Here is a 25,949-nt window from a genome sequence, read left to right as displayed (position 1 = left end):
GCTGGATGAGCGGCCGGTCCGGGATGCTGCGGCTGTAAACGGAAAGGAGTTGCGGGAGAGGAGGAAGAGGGCTGATGCGGAAGGTTTCACGAGCGGTTGGGGCGCGATGCGTGGGAGGTGTTGATCACGGCGTGGAGTCGGAAGTCCGGGAGAGGAGATGCCGCACGCGGTTGATGGCGGAGGAGCTTGATCTCCGCTGCTGGGATTTGGATTTGGATGAAGACAGCATGGATGCGGTGGCACGCGGTTGCTCTGTGAGGCGGGATCAACGGGAGGAATAGATTGAGGGAGGAAGGAGATAAACAGTGAAACAATTTTATTTATTTATTTTTTTATATTATATTATTTCCCACTGTTCATGATGAACAGTGTTTTTACGGGACACTGTTCATATGAACAGTGAATCCAGTGATTTTTGGGTTTGAGGTGGGTCATGATGGTTGACTTGTCCTTGAGCCCATTGTCATTTAATTCTTGCTAAGCTGCTTCAGATCGAACTCGACCGGTCAAAACCAAGACCATGACTTAATAAAAATATTTTCCATACAATTATAACTTTCAATCTAATCAGGACCAAAACCCATTTAATTATAACCTTAGCCGAGTCAACACAATCTCCTTATATGTTTTTCTGTAGTTTCATGAAAGATTGCAATCAAGAGAGAGAGACAAGTTCAAAATCTGGTTTAAGAAAGAATTATTTACCTCTTACCATAATTTAATTTAATTCAATGTTTATTCAATTTCATGGTAAAATATGTATTTATCAGTTTAAAACATTGATAAGTGCTATGAAAGGATGACTAAATTATAAATTATTAAGCAACTTATCACCAATACGATTTATGCTCTATTTCAATAGGTAGATGACATGCTTTTCCATAGACTAGCCGATACGGGGACATACCAAGAATAGTTTTATAAGCAGTACGGTAAGCCCACAATGTGTCAGAAAGTTTTAAAGACCAGTCTTTGCGTGATGGATTCACCGTTTTCTCTAAAATTCGTTTAATCTCCCGATTAGCTAACTCTACTTGGCCACTAGTCTGCGGGTGATAAGGGGTTGCAATTCTATGGGTGATACCGTACTTTCGTACAGGATCTCAAAAGGCTTATTACAAATATATTTTTTCCATCACTAATTATAACCTTGGGCATCCCAAACCTAGAAAATATGTTTTTCTTTAAGAAATTTTAAAACTGGTTTGTGGTCATTTGTTCGACAAGGCACAGCTTCTACCCATTTGGACACATACTCAACACCAACTAAAATGTACTCATATCCAAAAGACGGTGGGAATGGGCCCATGAAATCGATGCCCCACATGTCAAAAATTTCAATATCAGTAATGGGCTGAAGGGCATCATTTACCTACGAGTTAGACTTCCAACACGTTGACATGGGTCATATGTCCTACAGAATTCGTGGGCATCTTTAAATAGTGTAGGCCAATAAAAACCACATTGCAACACCTTAGCTGCCGTTTTCTTAGATGCAAAGTATCCTCCACAAGCACTGGCATGACAAAAAGAGAGTACACTTTGTATCTCATGCTCCGGAATGCATCTTCTAAAGATTTGATCATTCCAATACTTGAACAAATAAGGAGCATCATAATAATAATTTCTTACTTCACGCAAGAAATTATTCTTATCATTCGATCTCCAATGCTCCGGCATCCGGTTCGTGATAAGAAAATTTACAATATCAGCATACCATGGCATAGTAGAAAGTCCAAACAGCTGCTCTTTGGGGAATGAGTCCTTGATGGGAAACTGTGGCACCAAATCATTAAAAACTAGCCGTGATAAATGGTCAGCAACCACATTCTCTACTCCCTTTTTATCTTTGATAGTGATGTCAAATTCTTGGAGTAGAAGTATCCATCGTATTAAGCATGGTTTAGCTTCTTTCTTATCCATTTGAGCATCGTTCAAGGTTTTGCTTGCATAGTAAATGACATATGGCTTATTATCCTTGCGTTGTCCTAGGACAGCTTCTATCGCATAGTCGCTAGCATCGCACATGATCTCAAAAGGTAATGACCAATCAGGTGGTCGCATGATGGGTGCAGTGCTAAGCATAGACTTCAACTTTTCAAATGTCTCTTGACAGGTTTCAGTCCAATTGAATGGTGTATCAAGGGCTAGGAGGTTACATAATGGTCGAGCTATGATACTAAAGTCCTTGATGAACCTCCTATAAAATCTGGCATGACCCAAAAATGATCTAACATCTCTAACCGTCTTGGGTGCAGGTAGCTTGGCGATTAGGTCAATCTTAGCTCTATCAACTTCCATGCCCTTCGATGAAACAATATGTCCTAGGACAATTCCCTTTGGCACCATGAAGTGGCATTTCTCCCAATTCAGTATCAGATTCTTTTTCATGCATCGAGCTAAGACTGCTTGTAAATGTGACATGCAATCATCAAAAGAGTCGCCAAAACAGAGAAATCATCCATAAACACTTCTAAAAATTTCTCGTTCATATCTTCAAAAATGCTGAGCATGCATCTTTGGAATGTCGCAGGTGCATTACACAACCCGAATGGCATCCGACGGAAAGCAAATGTGCCAAAAGGACAAGTGAAGGTAGTTTTCTCTTGATCTTCTGGTGAAATCTCGATTTGGTAGTACCCGGAATAGCCATCGAGAAAACAATAGAATTTGTGTCCTGCAACTCTTTCCAAAACTTGGTCTAGGAAGGGTAGGGGAAAGTGATCCTTTCTAGTGACTAAATTCAATTTTCGGTAGTCAACACACATGCGCCAACTCGTCGGAACACGAGTTGGAACTAGTTCACCTTGCTCATTTCGACTACCGTCAGACCCGACTTCTTAGGAACGACTTGAGTAGGACTTACCCATTTACTGTCGGAAATTGGATAAATAATACCCACGTCAAGCAACTTGAGGACTTCTGCTTTAACCACATCTCTCTTCATAGGATTCAACCTACGTTGCATTTGCCTTGTGGTTTTAGCATTGTCCTCCAAATATATCCGGTGCGTGCAAATTAAAGGGCTAATCCCCTTCAAGTCGGCAATAGACCATCCTAAAGCTCCCTTATGATTCTTTAGAGCACCAAGTAATTTTCTTTCTTGGGCATGATCCAGATCAGATGAGATGATTATAGGAAATGTGTCCTCGGATCCAAGAAAGGCATACTTGAGTTCCTTCGGTAAAGGTTTCAACTCGAGCTTAGGTGTTTGTTCATGGGATGTTACTATCTTTGCTTTTCGAGGTGGCAACTGTTCAAATTCCTCTATTCGCGGTCTCCACCCATTGACCATCATGACATCCGAATTATCTAAAATAGGTGGGACCACATCATCAGCAGTACCTTCAGAACACCAATCTATCAAACCATTGTCGGCCGATTCAGTAAATGTTTCTTTTAACAGATATTCTTCCGCAATGGTTTCAACCCATTCAACTTCTTTACTTTCTTCATGATCACTGGTTGTTTGCCTATACTAAGACGTTCAGTTCCAAAGTCATATTGCCAAAAGAAAGCTTCATGACACCATTCCTACAATTGATCAATGCATTAGAAGTTGCAAGGAATGGGCGTCCTAAATGACCGGAATCTGAGATGGTGAATTGGAAGCCGGATGTGTGTCCAGTACGATAAAGTCAATAGAAAATAGAACTTGTCCACTTGACCAACACATCTTCGATAATTCTTCTAGGAACCTTCACTGACCTGTCAGCTAATTGTAAGGTGACAGTTGTTGGCTTCAACTCACCCAAACCGAGTTGCTCATATACCGTATATGGCAACAAATTCACACTCCTAAATCTAGCAATGCTCGCTCAATCCTAAAATTGCCAATGATGCACGAGATAGTTGGGCAACCTAGATCTTATATTTAGGAAGAATGTTATGCTGTAAAAATTGCACTCACATTTTCAGCCAAAATGCCTTCTTCTGACATTTAAACGACGCTTGACAGGCACAAATCTTTTAAAAATTTTGCATATGAAGCACTTGTTTGATTGCATCAAGAAGAGGTACACTGATTTTTACTTGCTTAAAAAGCTCAAGAATTTCAGAGTTTGGTTCAAGCTTTTGCAAGGGTTTTAATCTTTGTGGAAATGGTGCAGGAAAAGGACATTTGATTTTTTCAGTAGATGTTGGTGCTTCAGTTTCTTCGTTATCCTTTTCTTTGTCTTGGGAGGGTCGGAATCAGGTATGACTTGTGTTGTTCTGGGACTGGTCGGTCAAACCTTTCCACTTCGCAAAGTTATTATACTCTTCGCTTGTTCTTTATGCAAAGTTGAAGATGATGCATAGCTACTGCCCATAGACTTGAGGATTAGGTTGTGGTTGAGCTGGTAGCTTACCTTTCTCTTGAGCACTTAAAGCAGTGGTCAGCATTGTCAGTTGATTTCTTAATTCATCATTGATTTTAGCTTGACCTTGCATGAAAGATTGCAAAGTTTCTTCGAGACTGGATTTTGAGGGGTGCGTGTGCATAATGAGGTTGCGGAGGTAGAGGAGTTGGGTTATATACTTGTTGAAGTTGGTCATTCCTCCACCTGAAATTTGGATGGTTCTTCCATCCAGGGTTGTAAGTACCCGAAAAGGATTATTAAAAGATTTTTGATAGGAATTCATAACATTGGCCTGTTCGTGCAAGACTTCCTTGAATGCGGGTATTGTGGGGCAATCAGTGATGAGATGGCCAGGCATCTCGCAAATCCTACAACACTCGCTGTTATGTTCTACGGTCTTGACGGGTTCAATCCTTCTAAGTTCAATTTCCTCTACCTTCCTAGTGAGGCTGCCATTTGCCTGAATATCATCCTGAGTACTAATGTTGTAAAGGCCCCCATGTCCCAATGCTAGTAGGCTTAGGTAAAGGTTTATTCACTCTATCCTCTGTATCCCATAATTGTGCAGTCTCTGCAAGAGAATCTAAATAGTCCCATGCCTCATCGGGTTGCTTTTCCAAAAATAGACCATTGCACATAGTCTCTATAAATTGTTTTAATGATGGAGACAACCCTTCATAAAAGAAACTAATGGTTCTCCATGTTTCAAACCCATATGAGGACAAGAGAGAAGCAAATCTTTAAATCTCTCCCAGCATTCATAAATATTTCATGGTCTTTTTGTTGGAAATTATAATGTGCCTTTTCAAAAAGTTAGTCCTTTGTGCGGGAAAGAATTTTTTCAAGAATTCTCTTTGCATATCATGCCATGTCCTAGCGATTTAGGTCTCAAGAGTTCAGCCATGTTTTGGCTTTATCCTTTAAGGAAAAAGGGAACAAGGTCAATTTAAGGACATCTTCCGATACATTTGGCACTCTAAATGTGATGCTAATTTCCTCAAAATCCTTAAGGTGAAGATAAGGGTTCTCGGATTCCATTCCATGATACTTGGCAGCAATTGAATTACTCCTGGTTTGATTTCAAAGTGTCCTACTTTTTCAGGAATAATCATGCATGAAGGTTGACTAGTCCTAGTGGGATATAAGTATTGTCGAAGTGTCATAACTGGGGTCTACCTTCATCACCATGGTGACTTCCTACATCATCAGAAAAATTTGCATCTCACAAGATGTGAGATACTGCGAAGAATTTCAAGGATGTGTTCCTAAGGGATGATCTAAAGTTGTACGACTTAATCGACCGGTGTCGTCCCTATTCCAACCTAGCATACAAAATTTAATTAAATAATTTTTTTTTATGTTTTTTTTTTTTAAATAAATATAAATATAGGTACCAACTAAAGATACCCCTAAAACTAACCCTAAAACAAAAATCTATTCACATCAGACATGCAACTAAATATTACACCTCAATTTCTAATGTTTTTCTTAAATTTCTAGACAGCTCCTAACTGGTTTGAAGAGGGCACCTAAGCCTTCAATCCGGTCTAATGAACCGAGTTGACCAGGTAAGCTCCCAGGTAAGTGGAGGGGTCACGATGCGTTCGCAAAGGTCCCACTTAAAACCCACTTGCCTCGAACAGATGAACTGTCTCACTCATAGGGACAAAGCTTGCCTAGACATCAACTAAGCCATAGAAGCGAAATTGGTGCAACTTTCGGTGGTCTTCGTTCCTATTGAGCTCGAATGTCCTTAGGGCCAACGTCTAGTTGATTTTAGTTAAGCTTAGGATATTTATGCAATGGGGTGATTTTTTGGGCTAAGGACGAGTGATGAAATCCCGACCTTATCTTTTTAAATGGGTTCAGCCCTTAAAATATTTTATGCTGATGCCTTATACTATATGCCAACAATCAAGAGATTTTTTTTAATATTTTATGACATGACATTAAATTTCATTGAATAGTGATCAAGCAAATTATTTTTTTTTTAAAATTTATGAGTTGAAGTTTGAAATTTGAATTCTGAAATTTGAAATTTGAAATTTTAGTTTTTCCTCTTCTTTTTTTAATTTTTGAATAATCACCCTTGATCTTTTCTTAAAGTTTTTTTTTCTTAAATTTTCAATTAGCAACAAGGGTTAATGAGATATGATAACAATAAAATTCTGATTCTAAAACATTAAATGCAAAAATTCAAAACAAAAGCAGCAAGGTTTCGTATTAATCTAATAGTCTTAAAGTTTCAGAATGTCAATCAGACCGTTCAGATGAAAGAAACACAGGACCTGCACCTGACGACCAAATTTGAGTTCAATCAGACGGTTATTACTTTGATATCAGAGTTTGATGCAGACTATGCAGGGAATAAAAAAACAGCAGTAAAGAATTTTTTTTTTTTTAAAAAAAGGACTAACTACTAAAGTACTAATTAAATCTAAAATTATACTAATAAATCAGCCGCTCCCCGGCAACGGCGCAAAAACTTGACGCTCGCAAAAATTGCTTTCGCGAAATAATCTCCCAAGTATAGGAGAATCGTACAAGTAGTAAAATCTCGAGAGTCCGAGGTCGAATCTCAGGGAACGAATATATTGAAGATTATTTAATATAATTTTAGATTAATTAATTCAATAAATTTGTGGATTAAGATGATGTTTTGATTTTCAGAAATTAAAAATAAAGAATGATATGCAACTAAACAAAGTTCAATGAAATAGATAAATGGTAAGGATCTGGAATCCCCCTTGATAATATTGCATCCAAGAAATAACTCTAAGGTTTTGATTAAGATTAATGGTAGGATAGATCTAATCATGGTATATGTTCCATGAACATATGAACTCAATTTCTAAGCATTCATCGTGCTTTCTACGTCTACGACAAATCCAAATACTAAAGCAATCCATATATCAATAATCATAATCCATTAAAGAGCTATCTACGAAATAACTACCATGGATCAAGAACATATCAGTAAATATAGTCATTCAAAGCAAAAGTTTAGAGTTACTTCAAAGAGCAATACATCAAAGGTTCCTCCCATCTCCCTCCCTAAAAAATCAGCCACTCATTTCAACATTAATTCCCCTTTCATTTCCTTTCTTTTTTCTTTTTTTTTTGGAAACAGGGCTCCCCTGTTTCCCTTTTTTTTCTTTTTTTTTCAATGACAGAGGCCTGATGCCCTTTTCTTCCGAATGAGGGATGATACCCAAACCCCTCCCAGAGAGTATAGCAGCTAGCCTTCTCCCCCCTTCTCGCACGCGGTGGTGACGAGCTGAGAACGCGGAGCGGACGCGGAAGGAGCGGACGTTGATCGATGGTGCTTGGACGCGCATGGACGGCTACGGATGCTCTCGAACGGCTGGATGAACGCGTGGATACGGAAGATGCGCTGGTGGGGAGAAAGATCCGGGAGCGCGTGAGAGCTGAAGATGAAGCTTGGACTGCTGGCGCTTGGGATTCGGATGACTGGATCGAAGGATGGGGCGCAGACGAGTGCTGGATCACACGCGCGGACGGGATCTGAGGAGGCTGGAACGTGGAAGCTTGGGAGATTTGATCGCAGAAGGCTGAGATCTAGATGAGATACGGATCCGGAAGCAGTGGATGCGGGAGAATCGCGGGAGAAAAGGATCTTTACTGAGATGGAGATGCTGGGAAGCGCGGGTGGATCGTGATCATGGAGCTGGGATCTCGGGAGAGCTGGGCAGAAGAAAAGAATCTAGGCTCGGGGCTGAGACGCGCTGAGACATGGTGGATGGCTCGCGGAAGAAGCTCCATGGATGATGGACGGCTGGGCTTGATCGTTGGAGCTGGCAGACACGTGGAATAGATGCCGGCTTGCAGATGCTTAGGCTTGCAGAAAAATGAAGCTGTGACGAAGTGGTTCTGATCACCTGCACCCACAAAAATATAATATTAATACAGCACTTCTATCATTATTTGTTAGCAATAATACTAATTTAAGTGATGTGTAGATCACTCTTTTGTGCTCTCAGCAGTACCCTTGTGGGCCCAACTTGGGCCCAGTTCAGATCCGAACCCGGAACCTGAAATCGGGAACATGAAACCCGAAACCCAAACCCGAAATCCAATAGTATTATTTTTGATTTTTGCTTAGCTCTGAAATTAACAAAAAAATTAATTAAATTTAAATAGGTGAACCTGATCCGCCTATTTGAAGTAGGAGTTAAGCGAGAAGAGGTAAGTAACTTAATACTTCAAAGTGCATTTTTCTAAATTATTTGGTAAAATAATTAGTGGATTAAATTTTGAAATATGTTTTGTATTTGGTAAAATATGTCTGGCATGTTAAATTTTATTTGAAAATTATGCTCTGAAATCCATAAATTATGATTGGTTAATTTATGAAATCTGTTTATATATATATGCATTCTCAGCATGGCTATGATCTGTTCTGTTATGTTCTCGCCCCGCCAATGGGGATTATACGTTGGACCTGTCGACTTGTAATCTGTGAGAAACTGGTTTCGACACCATGCCATCGGTGATTAGAATAGTGGTTTCTGGACACTGGCTGCCATCGGTAGATAAATATAGTGGATTTGGCACTTTTGTGCAACACCGGCTGCCATCGGTGGATAAAAATAGTGGATTTGGCACTTTGTGCAACCCATGCCACTGGGGTACGTGGCTGTGGCCTATTATGTTGAGATTATGATATTAGAGTTTTGTAAAAATGATAATAAGTTTTGAAAACAGCAAAATAATGATATTTATGATTTATTCTCAGTCATTATTTTGATCTGATATGCTTTGACCCCACTCTGGGGTATTTTGTTGCTTACTGGGCTAGTGTAGCTCATTATTCTGTTTTCTCCACTTTTCAGATGGAGAGGCTTGATCTCACGGGATTGAGGAGTGCGCTAGATTTTCGACAATTTCTTCAGTTATTGATCCTTTAGTTAGATTGATTAGAGTATTTGACTTACGTCAGCATATGTTATTTGAAATTTTGTAAGACTACTTTTGAACAACTTAAATATTTATGTTAGTTTTAAACATCTGTGATTGCTTTGATATGATCTACTGCCTTGCATGCCTGTGCGGCCCGCCGTGCGGGCGTGCGGCGTCTGCCACGCCTCAAGCTCGGAGCGTAACAGATTATGAGATACTGGGTTGAAGTCGGCAGCCCCAGCCGACTTCAGCCCAACGCCCCTTTTGGAAGGGGCGGAGCAGGGGATCGCATTTCCGCCTTCTCCGGGCGCGACAGGAGCGGAGGCGCCGTGGACAATCCGCGCAACCCCACGGCCGTTTTGTGGCCGCTCCGCGTCCGCAGACGCGCCGCTGATCACGGCCGCCGCGAGAATCATGGCGGTCCACCGTTCGAATTGGGGGCCTATTAAAAACCCCCCATTCTTCTTCCTCTGAGATTGCTCCACCACCGACCCTCTCCTCCCTCTTCTCCCTTCTTCTCCGATGACCGCATGCGCCACTCCAATCAAGTTCAGCCACCCCGGGAGCCTGGCTCCTTTGATTCTCTTAGTCCCCTGTTTTTCGATCTAGTTTGGCCGTTGGAAACCCCACCGTCGTCGCGGCTAGCTGCCGGATCGAGCCACCTGCGGCCGAGATCCGCCGCCTCCGTCGACCGCCGGTAAGCCCTCTTCCCTTTTTGCTCTTCGATCTAGCCGGAACATGCTTGATTTCCTTTCCTTTGCTTTGGCCCCAAACCGAGATCACTCGGTTTTCCCTCAACGCCCGTCGCCGCAGAAGCCGCCGGCCGCACTGCAGTCGGCCGGCCGTCGGCCGGGCAACAGCCCCCGGCCGCTTGGCTGACCCCCCCAGCCGGCCCCTTCTTCTTCCTCTTCCGTTCTCTCCGTCTCCCCTGTTCATGGGGAGCTCGGTGAAGAAGAAGCCACTGTGGGCCTGTGAGCAGAATGATGGGCCGATGGGCCCTGTTCCATTGCAGGCCCAACTTGGGCCCAGTCCAGTCCGGTTGGGCCCAGTTGGGTAGTACCCTTGTGGGCCCAACTTGGGCCCAGTTCAGATCCGAACCCGAACCTAAAATCGGGAACATGAAACCCGAAACTCAATAGTATTATTTTTGATTTTTGCTTAGCTCTGAAATTAACAAAGAAATTAATTAAATTTAAACAGGTGAACCTGATCCGCCTATTTGAAGTAGGAGTTAAGCGAGAAGAGGTAAGTAACTTAATGCTTCAAAGTGCATTTTTCTAAATTATTTGGTAAAATAATTATTAGTGGATTAAATTTTGAAATATATTTTGTATTTGGTAAAATTGGTCTGGCATGTTAAATTTTATTTGAAAATTATGCTCTGAAATCCATAAATTATGATTGGGCAATTTATGAAATATGTTTATATATATATGCATTCTCAGCATGGCTATGATCTGTTCTGTTCTGTTCTGGCCCCGCCAATGGGGATTATACGTTGGACCTGTCGACTTGTAATCTGTGAGGAATTGGTTTCGACACCACGCCACCGGTGATTAGAATAGTGGTTTCTGGATACCGGCTGCCATCGGTGGGTAAATATAGTGGATTTGGCACTTTTGTGCGACACCGGCTGCCATCGGTGGATAAAAATAGTGGATTTGGCACTTTGTGCAACCCATGCCACTGGGGTACGTGGTCGTAGCCTATTATGTTGAAATTATGATATCAGAGTTTTGTAAAAATGATAATAAGTTTTGAAAACACGCAAAACAATGATATTTATGATTTATTCCCAGTCATTATTTTGTATTTTGATCTGATATGCTTTGACCCCACTCTGGGGTATTTTGTTGCTTACTGGGCTAGTGTAGCTCATTATTCTGTTTTCTCCACTTTTCAGATCGAGAGGCTTGATCTTACAGGATTGAGGAGTGCGCTAGATTTTTCGATGATTTCTTCAGTTATTGATCCTTTAGTTAGATTGATTAGAGTATTTGACTTACGTCAGCATATGTTATTTGAAATTTTGTAAGACTGCTTTTGAACAACTTAAATATTTATGTCAGTTTTAAACATCTGTGATTGCTTTAATATGATTTGCTGCCTTGCATGCCTGTGCGGCCCGCCGTGCGGGCGTGCGGCGTCTGCCGCGCCTCGGGCTCGGGGCGTGACAGATTTAAATGGTATCAAAGCGACCCGGCCCATAATCTATGTGGACTAGGAAACACTCAGCACGGATCCATTGGGGCTAACCATGAGCCGATCGTGGTATTTGTGATTAGATTTGAATGGATTTGAACCCTCAGCTTGACGAGGACGTCTGGGCTTGATCGGGGAGAGTATGTGAGGACCCGTGCGGGCGTGTGTTTAGTCCCACATCGGTTATTCGCTGGGTAGATCTTGGGTACTTATATAGGATCAAGGAACTCAAATAGTAACTTCTGGCCAGCCATTTTGGGTGAGGTCCTGGGTTGTTACAGCAGCAGCAATGCCAACATGATTTTAGTTCAGCATCTCTCACAAACAGGGTCCCCTGTTCTGCCAGCTGAGAATGGCCTGAAACGACAACAGATAGTTGATAGTTGCTTAGAAGATGGCGTCGAACTTCCCCACCTATCGAAGAGGCTCATTAATTCAAACATTTTTACCAACTTCGCCAACCAGTTTGATAGCCCTCGGTACAATTTGTTAGGCCATCCCTTCTTCAATCAGCAACTGCTATTGAACTCTTAACTTGAAATTACTGTGTCCTCACAGATATCAGCTGAATAAGGGATTTTAGAGCATAGCATCGACGGAAAATGAAGAACACGATAGTCTTAAAGATTAGTGATTAGAGCATGTTCTGCCAAATAGCTTTGTAACCGTTTCTTTTCTTGTGTAATATAACATTGAAACATATAACATGATGATTACATTGAATTTTTTGAGTATTTATAATTCTAATACTAATTCTTTGGTCTTGGTATCGTTTGTGTTATTATTTAGTTGTGGATTAAGATAAGCTAGAGTGTACAAGGGATGAAGTTTATTTGCAGACCCTTCCAGTGCAATATGAAGAAGGAGATCCTAAAGTTGGGGCTTCCTGGTGACAGTTATAACTACCTCCTCCCCTGCACCATGATTTGGAGGACTGAGGCGGCTCCTCCTACCATAACAGCAAGGCCGTGCTTAATTAAATCCAGAAATTCAGTTTTACTTTTCAATAAGTTTTATAGGCCTATGATGCTTGGCTCAAGTAATTCTTTAGAAAATGATGGTTCTTAAAATTGGTGTAAGAGTAATATACTATTTTTAGATTTGCTAGGTATGAGAATTTATATTTAAAAATTATGATGTCATACATATGAAATTAACAGTCGGACTTAGCTCAACCAGATGAAAAAGACTATGAAGCAATAAAATTATACTTTGTTAACTAGTTATTATAAAACTAATCTTAAATTAAGATGTCATGAATATAATCATATTTATGCCCCTTGAAAGATTTCCGACTCCATCCCAGCTTCTAAAGTCAGTTATGAAGAAACTTTCCATAATATTGTCTGTTTAACAGAATTCATCTAACAATGCACTTCAAATCACCAACTTCTTATGATATAACTATAAAACCGAAAGTTTTCCAATAACCATGCAGTCATCAATGGGACCCCTGTCAACTCTCCAAAAATCATCTTTCAGTATCTTCTCACATTTACCTCGAAATTGAAATTGTCTGCAGATCAAATGTGAGGAAAAATAAGACCATATATTTTCCTTAGATGACTGCCTGAGCTGAAGGCGCTGCTACATATTGCATCTACAAGATAGCAATCAAGATTGGCTTACAGCCAAGGCCGATGGTATACAGAAAGGCAAACCCATTTTTGTGTGCTCGAGAAGATGCTTGATCTGGGCCAATGGGAGCCTGCAAAGTGAGAATGGAGGGGCATTGCTGGGAAAATAATTCTTGAAAACCAAAATATGCCATACCATATCGAATCGAGCAGTTTAGAACATACCATACCAGTACATAATATAGAGAACGTACCGATACTCGGTAATCGAATCAGGCTCTTGTACTGGACGTTTAGATATAGTAACGAGAGGTGGCATCGGTACCCGAGCCCCAACGAGGCAGCATACTCTCATATGAAGACCTAAATTAGGATAAAAAAGAATCATGAACAGATAACCATTGTGCCAATATATGAACTTACTTGGAAACTTGACTTTCACAATGTTTCCAAAAATCTGGCATATTAATCCTGACAGCCATGAGACGTCGACGCATTTCTTTATGAAAACAGCTGTTCAACACAGAATGAAAGAAAAAGAAAAAAATGGTTATTCCTCCATAAGAGCTCACTTTTCTTTTTTGATAAGCACCCAAACTCCATACCATTACCCAGTTGTTACAATAGATTTACCTCGCCTGCAATTAGATTTCCTAATGGAGATGTCACACCTATAGTTTCAAGATCATCTTTTGATGTTTTCAGACTTTTACCTCCAAATTCAGATGCAAGCAAAATCAGATTGCAAATTTGTCTTTGATGACCAGCTGACTGATGGATATCCTCTTCGAATACTCATCAAGGTTGCCTTTGGGGACCACTATAGCAAAAATCTAGGCGATATAAAGAGGGCTGCATTGCTCCAAACAAAACCAAATAAAATTGCATCATACAAATTCTTGATCAGGGCAACAGACAATCTGCACGTTGAGGATATAATGGTACAATGCAACATGATCCACTTACATGATGCCATTACAAGATTTGAACCAAGTGAGAACCAAGAAAAAGCAAATCATATGAATTCCATAAGGCACATATTCTAATACCACCGAAACCCTAATGATGGGAACCAAATCTGTATCTGTTTTTCCCCATAAAGATACCATGTTTTAATGAACAGCTATTAGACTGTTGAGACCTTTCTTTATCCAAAAAGAAAGAAGTTTCAGACACAAAATATATAGAAAAGGGTTAAATTATTCTTCCATAACAGCACATCCTAATATGCGACCACTTCTTATTGGCATGGGTCTAGCATCCTTCCATTCTAGTGGCAATTTCCTCAGATCACAAAACCTATTCGAGTTCAGCTTCACAATGCCATATGAAAGGGTATCTAAGTTATACCTAAGAGTCATGCCCCCAATGACATATAATTACTGCTGGAATGCAACAAATCCAAAGGTAAAAGGCTTCAATGATCTCAAGTGTTTTGGAAGGACCACTGCAGGAAATTCACCCAATGTACACCAGACCTTTTGATCCATGTCCACTTTTTTGATGCTCCCTTCTTCCAGAATAGTGTAGATGTTGCCGTTTTGTATAGTTGTATAATTATGTGTCAACTTACAAAACAGCTGCAGATCTTCCATGATGCACCAATGTTGGTTCACTGGATTGAAGATAAGGTATGTATCTTGTTGAATGTTATACTCTCTCTTGCCAAGAACATGAAATTGACCTCCATACGATATACTGAAGCATTCAATTAGTGCGAAAGGCATTGGTGGTAAATCTTCCCACCTGCAACAGTTGACAATTTATAGCAATGTGAAATTCTTGACTAACCATTACATATACATATACATTACATGTGTATGCATGTGTAAGTATGCATAGCATGCACATACATACATATTCATTTGTTAAGAGGAATGAAGGATTGGAGGATGTTTACCCTACATACATCTGCAGTCCATGGCAACTCTATTGAACTAAAACAAATATATTAAGAAACAAGATGAATAGACTGCATGATAAAAACCAAAAAAATGCCATGTATTTTAATTGTAAATTGCTCCTCACTGATAACTTAGTAACGTAGGAAATCATGAAAACTAAGGTTTACCATATCGATCGATACCGGTGCATACCGACCACTCCGTACCATACCAGTATTACGCCGATACACGATACAGCGGACGTACCGACACTTGGTACACTGAAATGGCCCTATACCGGATGTATCGACACCATAATAGGATAGTACCGATATAGGGTCTAGTACCGAGACAACAAACATGGATGAAAAAAAAATCTTTATAACATGCTTACCTATCTGCACAAGGATCATAAACTTCAACAGAAGAAAGCCCTTCAGTACAACTTGAATTGCCTCCCCCAGCCACATAGACCTTGTTAGAAATAACTGCACATGCAAAATCAGTTCGTGCTGTTTGCATATTGGCAGCCCTTTTCCATTCCTTTTCCATTGCTTCTTGAAAGTTTAGTAATTGTTTAACCAATTTGAACACCTATATAAGGAATTTGCTACAAAGCCAATGAATTCTTCTAAAGCATACACCAACGATATGGACAAGAACATCTCTAGACAATATATCCACATCATGAAGATTTATGATCCCTGAAGGTTTGCATGCTCGTGGCCACATTCTACCTGACTTATATTAATCTTGCTTCAATCCAAGATAATTGTGTGCCAGGTTATCGTAATAAAACTGCCAAGTTAACATTCCTGTGCAGGCTCAATCTTGCAAGGAAGGCATATATTCATCTAGAACCATATCGTGTGCCAGGTTAACATTGCTATGCGCCAAGGGTAACTGTGTACCAAGCTCAAATAATTGTGTGCCATGTTATCGTTTGTGTGTGCCAGGGTGACTTATATTCATCCTGCTACAATCCTAGATAACTATGTGCTATGTTATCATAATAAAATTGCCAGGTTAACATTCCTGTGCCGGCTTATTCCAGTAAGAAAGACATATATTCATCTAAACCCATATTGTGTGCCAGGTTAACACAATTGTGTGCCAGGGTAACTCCGTAGCAAGCTCTAATAATTGTGTGCCAGGTTATGGTTCGTGTGTGCCAAGGTAATTTAATTATGTGCCAGGGTGACTTAACTATGTGCTGGGCTACATTAACTATACATCAAACCTTGTTTAACTGTGTACGAAGCTAAATTCGAACAAGAAAGATGAGAACGCATCACAATTGAGCCACAAAGTCCAACGAAACTGCTCGGTATTGGACCGTACCAAAAAATATTCGAGTGCCGGGTGGAACAGTTAACTCCATATATCACTTCACTAACATCAATATACTTACAAAGTACATGGTAAACAGAAACTTAAAATTAGAACTTGTTAAGATGTTAGTGAATTAAGCAAACCATGATAATAAGCTTCTGTATAAGAGAAAAGAGGATGCACAAATAAGAAGAATTAAAGTTTTCACTAAAATTTCTAAGAACGTCACACTAATGTGATAATATGTAATTTTAGGAAAAATGTCATAAGAAAAAGACGGAATCGTGCAACTAGTTTGTCAATTCTATTGATGAGGTTAGATGAGTTGGATTATTAGATAATATTTTTTTGAAGTTAACTTTATGGCTTTTTGACCGAGTTCAGCTTCCTCATTAGCGTCAATAGTTTGTAATTCAATAAAAGTTTTCTCCTTTGCCCTCAAAATAATAAGTACTTAATCAGAAGAAACAAAAGCCCTTTCATGCAATGAGCAAAGTGTTCGAAATGATCAAGAAGCTAAGAATGATGTCCCATAGCTTGTAGTCTTTGACTATTAAAGGGCAGCATAGAATATTCTAATCAAATTCAATTTACATAACAATGCTAAAACGTAAGAAAACGAGGAGAATATTCTAATCAAATTCAATTTACATAACATTGCTTAAACGTAAGAAAATGAGGATAACTTGTCTCTCCAAGTAACTTATGTCATCCAAGAATGATGTCGCCAAGATGCATAAGTCCAACCAAAGATTGATTTGTGTCCTGAGTTGACACACATAGATGCATTTGCCGTTAACTATACTCATGTTTTGGTAATTTTTCATCCTACTTTTAAAAACGAGTTATTAGTTGAGAGTAGGAAGGCCATAATCGAATCACATTAGATGGTCAGATCTATGAATGAGCTTCCCAAGCTCAAATTTCCAAGCTATGAAGCAGTGTGTTGTCAACATAACCTTAGTGTTACCTTTCAATGTTTGGTGCTAGATGTTATAACCAGCTGGATGGACATTCTTTTTGCAATAGTCAGGTATTCATATCTAGAGTGATAGCTAGGTTTCCAACATTGATGAAATTATAAGTTTATATAGCATTACTAAATACAACTTAGGAAGGCCATAATCAGATCATATTAGATGGTCAAATCTATGAATGAGCTTCCCAAGCTCAAAGTTTCCAAGCTATGAAGCAGTGTGTTATCGATATAACCTTGGTGTTACCTTTCAATGTTTGGTGCTAGATGTTATAACCAACTAGATGGACATTCTCTTTGCAATAGTCAGGTATTCATATCCAGAGGGAAAGCTAGGTTTGCAACATTGATGAAATTATTAGTTCATACATCATTGCTAAATACAGGTTCTTATTGTATGTGTTGCTGGTGGTCCAAACCGAGAACGATTGACACGACGGTGTGAACGGGTTCCGCCTGAGTTGTCTTGGTTGGTGCTGGTTGCGCTCCACCTTCCGCCAAGGAACCTGCAAACAAGCCTTGCACCACCACCAGGGTGGTGATGGCCCTCCGACGGTCAAGTCAGAGGAGATTGGAGGAGGAGAGATGATAATCACAAGTGGGAGAGAGTGCTCTGGGAGGTATTGCTTACCCCCCCCCTTCTCCCCCAGCCGCATATATACCTGGCTGGGAGGTCTCTCAGGGGGGTTTGTCGTCGTGGGGCACGATAGAATGGCCACTGACATGGCCGTTACGGGGCGTCGTGGAGCAGCGCCGGGTACGGTCATGGCAGGGCGTAGTGGAGCTCCGCTTTGTACGGTTGATACAGGAGATCGTGGGCAGCATCGGGTACAGCCGTTGCAGGGAGTAGTGGAGCAGGAGGCCGCGGCGCGCCTCTGGAGAATAGCCTGTCGTTATCAAAAGATCTCCGACTCGGGGTCGGAATGCTGGATCATAGGGCAGCCGACCCGGGGTCGGGCTGCGAAGCCGAGGAGGTCCGACTCGGGGTCGGAGTGCTGGATCATAGGGCAGCCGACCCGGGGTCGGGCTGCGGAGCCGAGGAGGTCCGACTCGGGGTCGGAGTGCTGGATCATAGGGCAGCCGACCCGGGGTCGGGCTGCGAAGCCGAGGAGGTCCGACTCGGGTCGGAGTGCTGGATCATAGGGCAGCCGACCCGGGGTCGGGCTGCGGAGCCGAGGAGGTCCGACTCGGGGTCGGAGTGCTGGATCATAGGGCAGCCGTAGCTTTTCTGGATACGCGTGCCGATCACGTGGGGCATGGCGGCTCAATTCCCCCATAACAGTAGCCCCCCACTTCCGAGCCTGGAACCAGAAGGGGAACAGGTGAAGGGAGTGATGTTTCGAGATTGCCGCCATCCTTCGGAGAGGCGCGCGCGCTTCAAGCTTCCCGCCTTCTTTATGGCGTATGGCGGTTGCTGCTGACTTTTGATTCCCGAAGTTCTTCCGGCGCTAGGCCAGGCATCCGAGGGTTAAACCTCAGGAAACTCTTCCGGCGCTAAGCCAGGCATCCGAGGGTTAGGCCTCAGGAAATTCTTCCGGCGCTAAGCCAGGCATCCGAGGGTTAGGCCTCAGGAAATTCTTCCGGCGCTAAGCCAGGCATCCGAGGGTTAGGCCTCAGGAAATTCTTCCGGCGCTAAGCCAGGCATCCGAGGGTTAGGCCTCAGGAAACTCTTCCGGCGCTAAGCCAGGCATCCGAGGGTTAGGCCTCAGGAAATTCTTCCGGCGCTAAGCCAGGCATCCGAGGGTTAGGCCTCAGGAAATTCTTCCGGCGCTAGCCAGGCATCCGAGGGTTAGGCCTCAGGAAATTCTTCCGGCGCTAAGCCAGGCATCCGAGGGTTAGGCCTCAGGAAATTCTTCCGGCGCTAGCCAGGCATCCGAGGGTTAGGCCTCAGGAAATTCTTCCGGCGCTAAGCCAGGCATCGAGGGTTGTCAAGCCTCAGGAAATTCCGCTCGTTGGTCGGCCAAGGCTGGCGCAAGCCGAGGCGACCGGTCGGGGCTTCCGGCTAGTCTGCTCCCGGGATGATCATCGGGTTAGCCAGGCATCCGAGGGCCGAGCCTCGGGAATTCCGCTCGTTGGTCGGCCAAGGCTGGCGCAAGCCGAGGCGACCGGTCGGGGCTTCCGGCTAGTCTGCTCCCGGGATGATCATCGGGTTAGCCAGGCATCGAGGGTTGTCAAGCCTCAGGAAATTCCGCTCGTTGGTCGGCCAAGGCTGGCGCAAGCCGAGGCGACCGGTCGGGGCTTCCGGCTAGTCTGCTCCCGGGATGATCATCGGGTTAGCCAGGCATCCGAGGGCCGAGCCTCGGGAATTCCACTCGTTGGTCGGCCAAGGCTGGCGCAAGCCGAGGCGACCGGTCGGGGCTTCCGGCTAGTCTGCTCCCGGGATGATCATCGGGTTAGCCAGGCATCGAGGGTTGTCAAGCCTCAGGGAATTCCGCTCGTTGGTCGGCCAAGGCTGGCGCAAGCCGAGGCGACCGGTCGGGGCTTCCGGCTAGTCTGCTCCCGGGATGATCATCGGGTTAGCCAGGCATCGAGGGTGTCAAGCCTCGGGAAATTCCGCTCGTTGGTCGGCCAAGGCTGGCGCAAGCCGAGGCGACCGGTCGGGGCTTCCGGCTAGTCTGCTCCCGGGATGATCATCGGGTTAGCCAGGCATCCGAGGGCCGAGCCTCGGGAATTCCGCTCGTTGGTCGGCCAAGGCTGGCGCAAGCCGAGGCGACCGGTCGGGGCTTCCGGCTAGTCTGCTCCCGGGATGATCATCGGGTTAGCCAGGCATCCGAGGGCCGAGCCTCGGGAATTCCGCTCGTTGGTCGGCCAAGGCTGGCGCAAGCCGAGGCGACCGGTCGGGGCTTCCGGCTAGTCTGCTCCCGGGATGATCATCGGGTTAGCCAGGCATCCGAGGGCCGAGCCTCGGGAATTCCACTCGTTGGTCGGCCACTTGTCGCTCGCCGCCCATCGGGGTTTCTCGTGCCAGCCGCGACCGTGTTTCTCCTCTCCTCCAAGCGTTGCCTGGGGGAACACGAGAAGGGTATTAAACGCTAATTAATGCGTTACCTGGGAAATCGGATCGCCAGTTGCTGCTGGTGAGGAGTGTTAGTTGAGCGGCCGCGATACGCGGGTTCTTCGAGGAGGATGCGGCCTGGGCGCGAGCGGAGACACGTGGACCTAGGGGTATACGTCACCCGGATCGTCCTGCACAAAGAATGCGATTTAAGGAGAATGACGCTTAGGAAATCGCGGGGAGATACGCCTCGGGAGCCGGAACGGCTCCGGATTCAGTGCGCCTGCATTTATTGGAGCCACCCGTATCGGAACTACCAGGGGGCCGCAGCTTGGCTATAAATACAGGTGCAGGTACGATGGAATTTGCCAAGCCGGAGCTGCAGGTTGCCATGGATCGCGGACCTCCTCCTTGGCATATGACTGAGAGACTCCTGTCGAAGGAAAGGGGAGGCGCTCCCCTTACAACTTCAGCCAACTAGCCGTTTCATCTGGGATCAACAAGGAGGGTCTCCCCGGCGGAACTCCGCTCTAGGCGTTTCATCCGGGATCACATCTCCCCTCCTTGAAGTTCAGCCTCCCGGTTGAGCTCTGCGCCGGACGCTCAATCCGGGACCGCGCCTCCATATACTCTTCCCCCTCGAATCCTTCTCTTCCCTACCACTGGGGAAGATGGGAATATCCTTTGGAGGCGGCGTTCCCCTGGGGGCAGCGGGAGCTTCTTCTGCGGCGGCTCCTCTCTTTTTGGTGAGGTGCTGGATGGCGCCTCCGGTTAGAAGCACCCACTTCTGGTGGGACTGCAGCGCCCTGGGTTGAGGGTTTGGGTCCCCACCTCTTCTTTACTTTCTTTACTCCCTAATTCCCCTCTGGGAATTCCTTGTAATCACACGAGCACGCCATTGTAACCAGAAATTATTGAAATGAAAAGTATTGCACCTTTTTAAATTGTCTTTCTGGCCTTGTTGTTCTACTGGTAATACATCCGCAGGTTAGCGGAATTCCAGCCCCTTGGAATTTCTCGGCCATCTAGGGCTTCCAACTGGTAGGAGCCAGGTCGGTTTACCCAACGAACTTTATACGGGCCTTCCCAATTTGGCGCTAGCTTCCCACCTTCCGTAGGTTGAGATGCCTTAGCTCGCCTCAGCACCAGATCTCCAATTCTGAAAAGCTTCGGTCGGACTTTGGAGTTGTAATATCGGGCCACCCTCTGCTGATACATTGCCATCCGAACCTGAGCCATTTCCCTTGCCTCTTCCAAGAGATCCAAGTTCCCTCGGAGTTGCTCTGAATTGGCCTCGGGTCGGTGCGCGGCCACCCGAGGCGAGGGAGTCCGAGCTCCACGGGGCAACGGCTTCCGTGCCATAGGTTAGGCTGAAAGGCTCTCCAGTAGGAGTCCGTTGTGTGGTCCGATACGCCCAAAGGACATTCTCGAGTTCCTCGACCCAAGCTTGCCCCGTCCGGCCGATCCGCGCTTTGATACCTTGGAGGATTGTCCGATTTGTGACCTCGGCCTCGCCGTTGGTTTGGGGATGCGACACGGATGTGAACCGATGCTCGATCCCGAATTCCTCGCAGAAGTCCGGAAGTGCTTGTTATCAAACTGTCGACCGTTATCCGAGATGAGGACCCGAGGTACTCCAAATCGGACAATGATGTTCTTCTTACGAACTTCCGGACTTGTGCCTCCGTGATGGTGGCCAGTGGCTCTGCCTCCACCCACTTGGTGAAGTAGTCGATGGCGACAATCAAAAATTTCCGCTGGGCCGAAGCGACGGGGAATGGTCCGAGGATATCCATTCCCCACTGTGCGAAGGGCCAGGGCGCGGTGATTGGCGCCAAGGGACAGAGGGGACTCTCTGGACGTTGGCGTGGCGCTGGCAGGCGTCGCATTTCCGCACGTGGTCCTTCGAGTCCTCCAACAAGGTCGGCCAATAGTAGCCTTGCCTCATGATCTTATGCGCCAAGGACCTAGCCCCCAAGTGCGATCCGCAGATGCCTTCGTGGACTTCGCCGAGGGCGTAGGCCGCTTCCGCGGGCGGAGGCACCTTAAGAGGGGGGCGGTAAACGAGGTCCGATACAGCCTCCCTTCATAAAGTACGTAGTGGGCGGACTTCTTTACAAGCCGCCGGGCCTGATCTTCGTCTTCAGGGAGGATTCCTTCGGCGAGGTAGGCGACGAGCGGGTCCATCCAAGACGGCTCCGGATCAATTGCCATCACCGCTCCAGCCCGTCAATGCTCGGGGCATCCAGGGTCTCCAGGTAGATTGCCCTCGACAAGTTGTGCGCGTCTGCGTCCACTAGGCGGGACAACCTGTCGGCCCTGGCATTTTCGCTCCTCGGGACCTGCTGAATGTCAACACTGCCGAGGTCGGGAATGAGTGTTTGCACCTTCCGGACGTAGCTCTGCATGGTCGGGCTCCGCGCCTCGAACTCCCCTCGAACCTGCCCGACCACCAGCTGGGAGTCGGTGAAGACTTTCAGACGCCGGATGCCGAGCTCCTTGGCGAGTTTGAGTCCCGCGACTAGGGCCTCGTACTCCGCCTCATTGTTGGTCACTGGAAATCCGAACCTCAAGGCATACTCGGCTATCACTCCATCGGGATTGGTGAGGACCAGCCCAGCCCCTCCACCTTCAGGGTTCGACGACCCGTCAATGTGGAGCGTCCAGATCGGGAGATCGAGGCTGGGTGTCTCCGGCGGCTTAGGTTCCGCCTCCTGCACAGTGCACTCAGCGAGAAAGTCCGCGAGCACCTGGGCCTTGATGGCTGGTCGGGGCTGGTAGCGGATGTCGAACTCACCAAGTTCTACTGCCCACTTCACCAGCCGTCCCGCATTCTCTGGATTGCTGAGAATCTGCCGCAGTGGTTGATCGGTCAAAAGGGTGACAGAATGAGCCTGGAAATAGGGGCGAAGCCTCCTGGTCGCAGTCAGCAGCGCGAAGGCGATCTTCTCAGCCTTCGTGTACCGCGTCTCGGCATCCCGGAGGACTCGGCTGATGTAGTATACAGGCTTCTGAAGTCTTGCCTCTTCCCGAACCAGTACTGCGCTGACTGCGGTTGGGGAGACCGCCAGGTAAAGGTAGAGCATCTCCCCCTCTTGCGGCTTGGACAGCAGGGGAGGAGACGCCATGTACTCCTTGAGCTGGTCGAACGCCGCATGACATTCGGCCGTCCAGAGGAAGTCTTTTGGGCGCTTCAACACCTTGAAGAATGGTTGGCAGCGTTCGGCCGACTTTGCCACAAATCGTCCGAGCGCGGCGACCCTTCCAGCGAGCTCCTGAACCTCCTTCACTTTGGTCGGAGGGGACATATCTTGGATGGCTTTGATCTTGTCCGGGTTGGCCTCGATCCCCCGCTGGTTGACAATGAAACCGAGGAACCTCCCGGCCGAAGCACCAAAAGCGCACTTCGCTGGGTTTAGCTTCATGCGAAACTTTCGCAAGGTGGTGAAAGTCTCCTCCAGATCTGCAATGTGCTGGTCTGCATGGCGGCTTTTACCAGCATATCGTCCACGTACACCTCCATATTCCGGCCGATCTGCTCCTTGAAGATTTTATTGACGAGGCGCTGGTAAGTGGCGCCAGCGTTCTTCAGACCGAAGGGCATTACCTTGTAACAGTACAGCCCCGGTCTGTTATGAAGGCAGTTTTCTCCTCGTCCTGTGGAGCCATCATTATTTGGTTGTAGCCGGAGAAGGCGTCCATAAAAGACAGTAGCTGATATCCGGAAGTCGCGTCGACCAGTTGGTCTATCCGTGGAAGCGGAAAGCTATCCTTGGGGCACGCCTTGTTCAGGTCGGTGTAGTCGACGCACATCCTCCACTTCCCGCTCGCCTTCCGGACAAGTACGACGTTTGCCAGCCACTCGGGGTAGCTCACCTCTCTTATGAAACCTGCCTCCAAGAGTTTGTCTACCTCCTGGTCGACCACCCGGATCCGATCCGGGGCACAGTGTCTCTTCTTTTGCTTTACTGGTCGGTTGGCGTCGGGTCGACGTTGAGGGCCGTGGGAAACGACCTCCGGGTCGATCCCAGGCTACACTCGGCCGCCGACCCAGGCAAACACATCTGCATTGGCTCGGCAGGAATTCCACTAACCGGGAGCCGAGCTTCCCAAGTCGAAGGTTGGCACCGACCCGGACCGTGCGGTCCGGGCCGCCTTCTTCGAGGGGGAACTCTCGATTACGCCCTCGGCCGGCTCCCCTTGCCGCAAGGCCACTTCGTCTCTGGCGTCAAGTGACTCGACGCTTAGGGCCTCCATGGGCTTCTCCCTTTGAGAGTTGCTCAGGAAACACTGCCGTGCGGTCGGCTGGTCACCTCGGACCTCTCCAATCCCGGCCGCGTGGGGAACCGCATGAGCAAATGGTAGGTAGAAACCACCGCGCGAAGGGCGTTCAGTCCGGGTCGTCCGAGGATAGCGTTGTAGGCCGAGGGGACACGGACGACCAAGAACCCGAGCCGCACCGTGGCTTCTGCGGGTGCAATGCCCGCAGTCACAGGCAGCTCGATGACACCTTCGGCCGAGATAGCGTCTCCAGTGAATCCTATGAGGGGGGTGGATGTTTTGTGCAACAATTGTCGGGAAGCCATCTTTTGGAAGGCCTCGTAATACAAAATATCAGCTGAGCTTCCACTATCCACAAGAACACGCCTTACATCATAGTCCGCCATAGTGAGAGAGATCACCATGGCGTCATCGTGGGGAGTCTGAACCCCCTTTACATCTTCATCACAAAAAGTGATTACATTTCCGACCCGCTGCCTCTTCGCGACGGCCACTCCTGATACTTCCGCCGAGCCCCCTGCGTTCCTCACGGGCCGAGAGCAGCCCCCAGTGATGGTGTGGATCACTCCCGCAACGGGTCGATTCTGCTCCCGAGGCTCCTGAGGGGCCGGGTCGGCTGGACGCGGGTCTGCGGGGGACGTCGGTCGTTTACATATCGACCGAGACGCCCTCGGCGAATGAGAGCCTCGATCTCGTCCCGAAGCTGGAAGCAGTCTTCGGTATCGTGGCCGTGGTCTCGGTGGTACTCACAGTACGCCCGAGAAGGCTTCCTCCCAGGGATCTTCTTCATCTGCCTCGGGACCGGGAGGTCCTCCCGCCCCTTGACCTCCATGAGGATCTGGGCCCGGGGGCCAGGAGTGGGGTGTACCGGTTGAAGCGTCGGTGCGGAGAACGAGGGCGTGTGGCGCCGTGGTTCCTTGCTGGTGACGGGCTTCTGCGCCGGCGTTGAGGCGTCGGGCTCCTCCTCTGGGGTGCCTCTTTTCGCCTTTTCTTCCCGGGCTTTAGAGGGGCCTCGGCGGCCTCCTTGTTCCGGTGGGAGGCTGCCTCCTCGGCGTCTGCATACTGGTTTGCCCGAGACAACAGCTCCGGGAAGCTCCGCGGCAGGCGTTTGTCCAGGGAGAAGGTGAGTCTGCCCTTCCGGAAGCCTCGCTTCAGGGCTGAGAGAGCCACCTCCTGGCTCAAATTCCGGACCTCCAGTGTTGCCTTGTTGAAGCGGGTGAGATAATCCCGCAGGCTCTCTCCCTCGTTCTGCCGGACATCGAAGAGGGAGTCGGAGACCAGTCTTCGCCGGCTACTGACGGCGAAATGGCTGATGAAGAGACGGGTGAACTGGTGGAAGGACTGGATGGAATTAGCCTCCAGGCCGGCGAACCACGCCCTTGCCGGGCCGCGGAGGGTCGCCGGGAAGGCCTTGCAGAGGAGAGGATCCGATGCTCCATGGAG

At 46.4% G+C, this 25,949-nt stretch overlaps 1 protein-coding gene across 1 annotated transcript in view; it reads right to left on the bottom strand.

The window, feature by feature from the left end:
* Positions 1 to 13,945: 13,945 nt before the first annotated feature.
* The window catches only part of LOC103696565 (F-box/kelch-repeat protein At1g16250), a 28,306-nt gene continuing 16,302 nt past the window's right edge, over positions 13,946 to 25,949 (bottom strand). The window contains exons 3-4 of the mRNA XM_039130083.1: positions 15,317 to 15,454; positions 13,946 to 14,785 (exon numbers count right to left, since the gene is read on the bottom strand). Coding sequence (XP_038986011.1) covers positions 14,419 to 14,785; positions 15,317 to 15,454 — 505 coding nt within the window. The 3' untranslated portion in view covers positions 13,946 to 14,418. The remainder of the gene's footprint in view (positions 14,786 to 15,316; positions 15,455 to 25,949) is intronic.

The sequence above is a fragment of the Phoenix dactylifera genome, chromosome 9 (genome assembly GCF_009389715.1).
Source record: "Phoenix dactylifera cultivar Barhee BC4 chromosome 9, palm_55x_up_171113_PBpolish2nd_filt_p, whole genome shotgun sequence".
Taxonomy (NCBI): domain Eukaryota; kingdom Viridiplantae; phylum Streptophyta; class Magnoliopsida; order Arecales; family Arecaceae; genus Phoenix; species Phoenix dactylifera.
The sequence above is the reverse complement of the archived record's forward strand: the minus strand, read 5'-3'. Positions and strand labels throughout refer to the sequence as shown.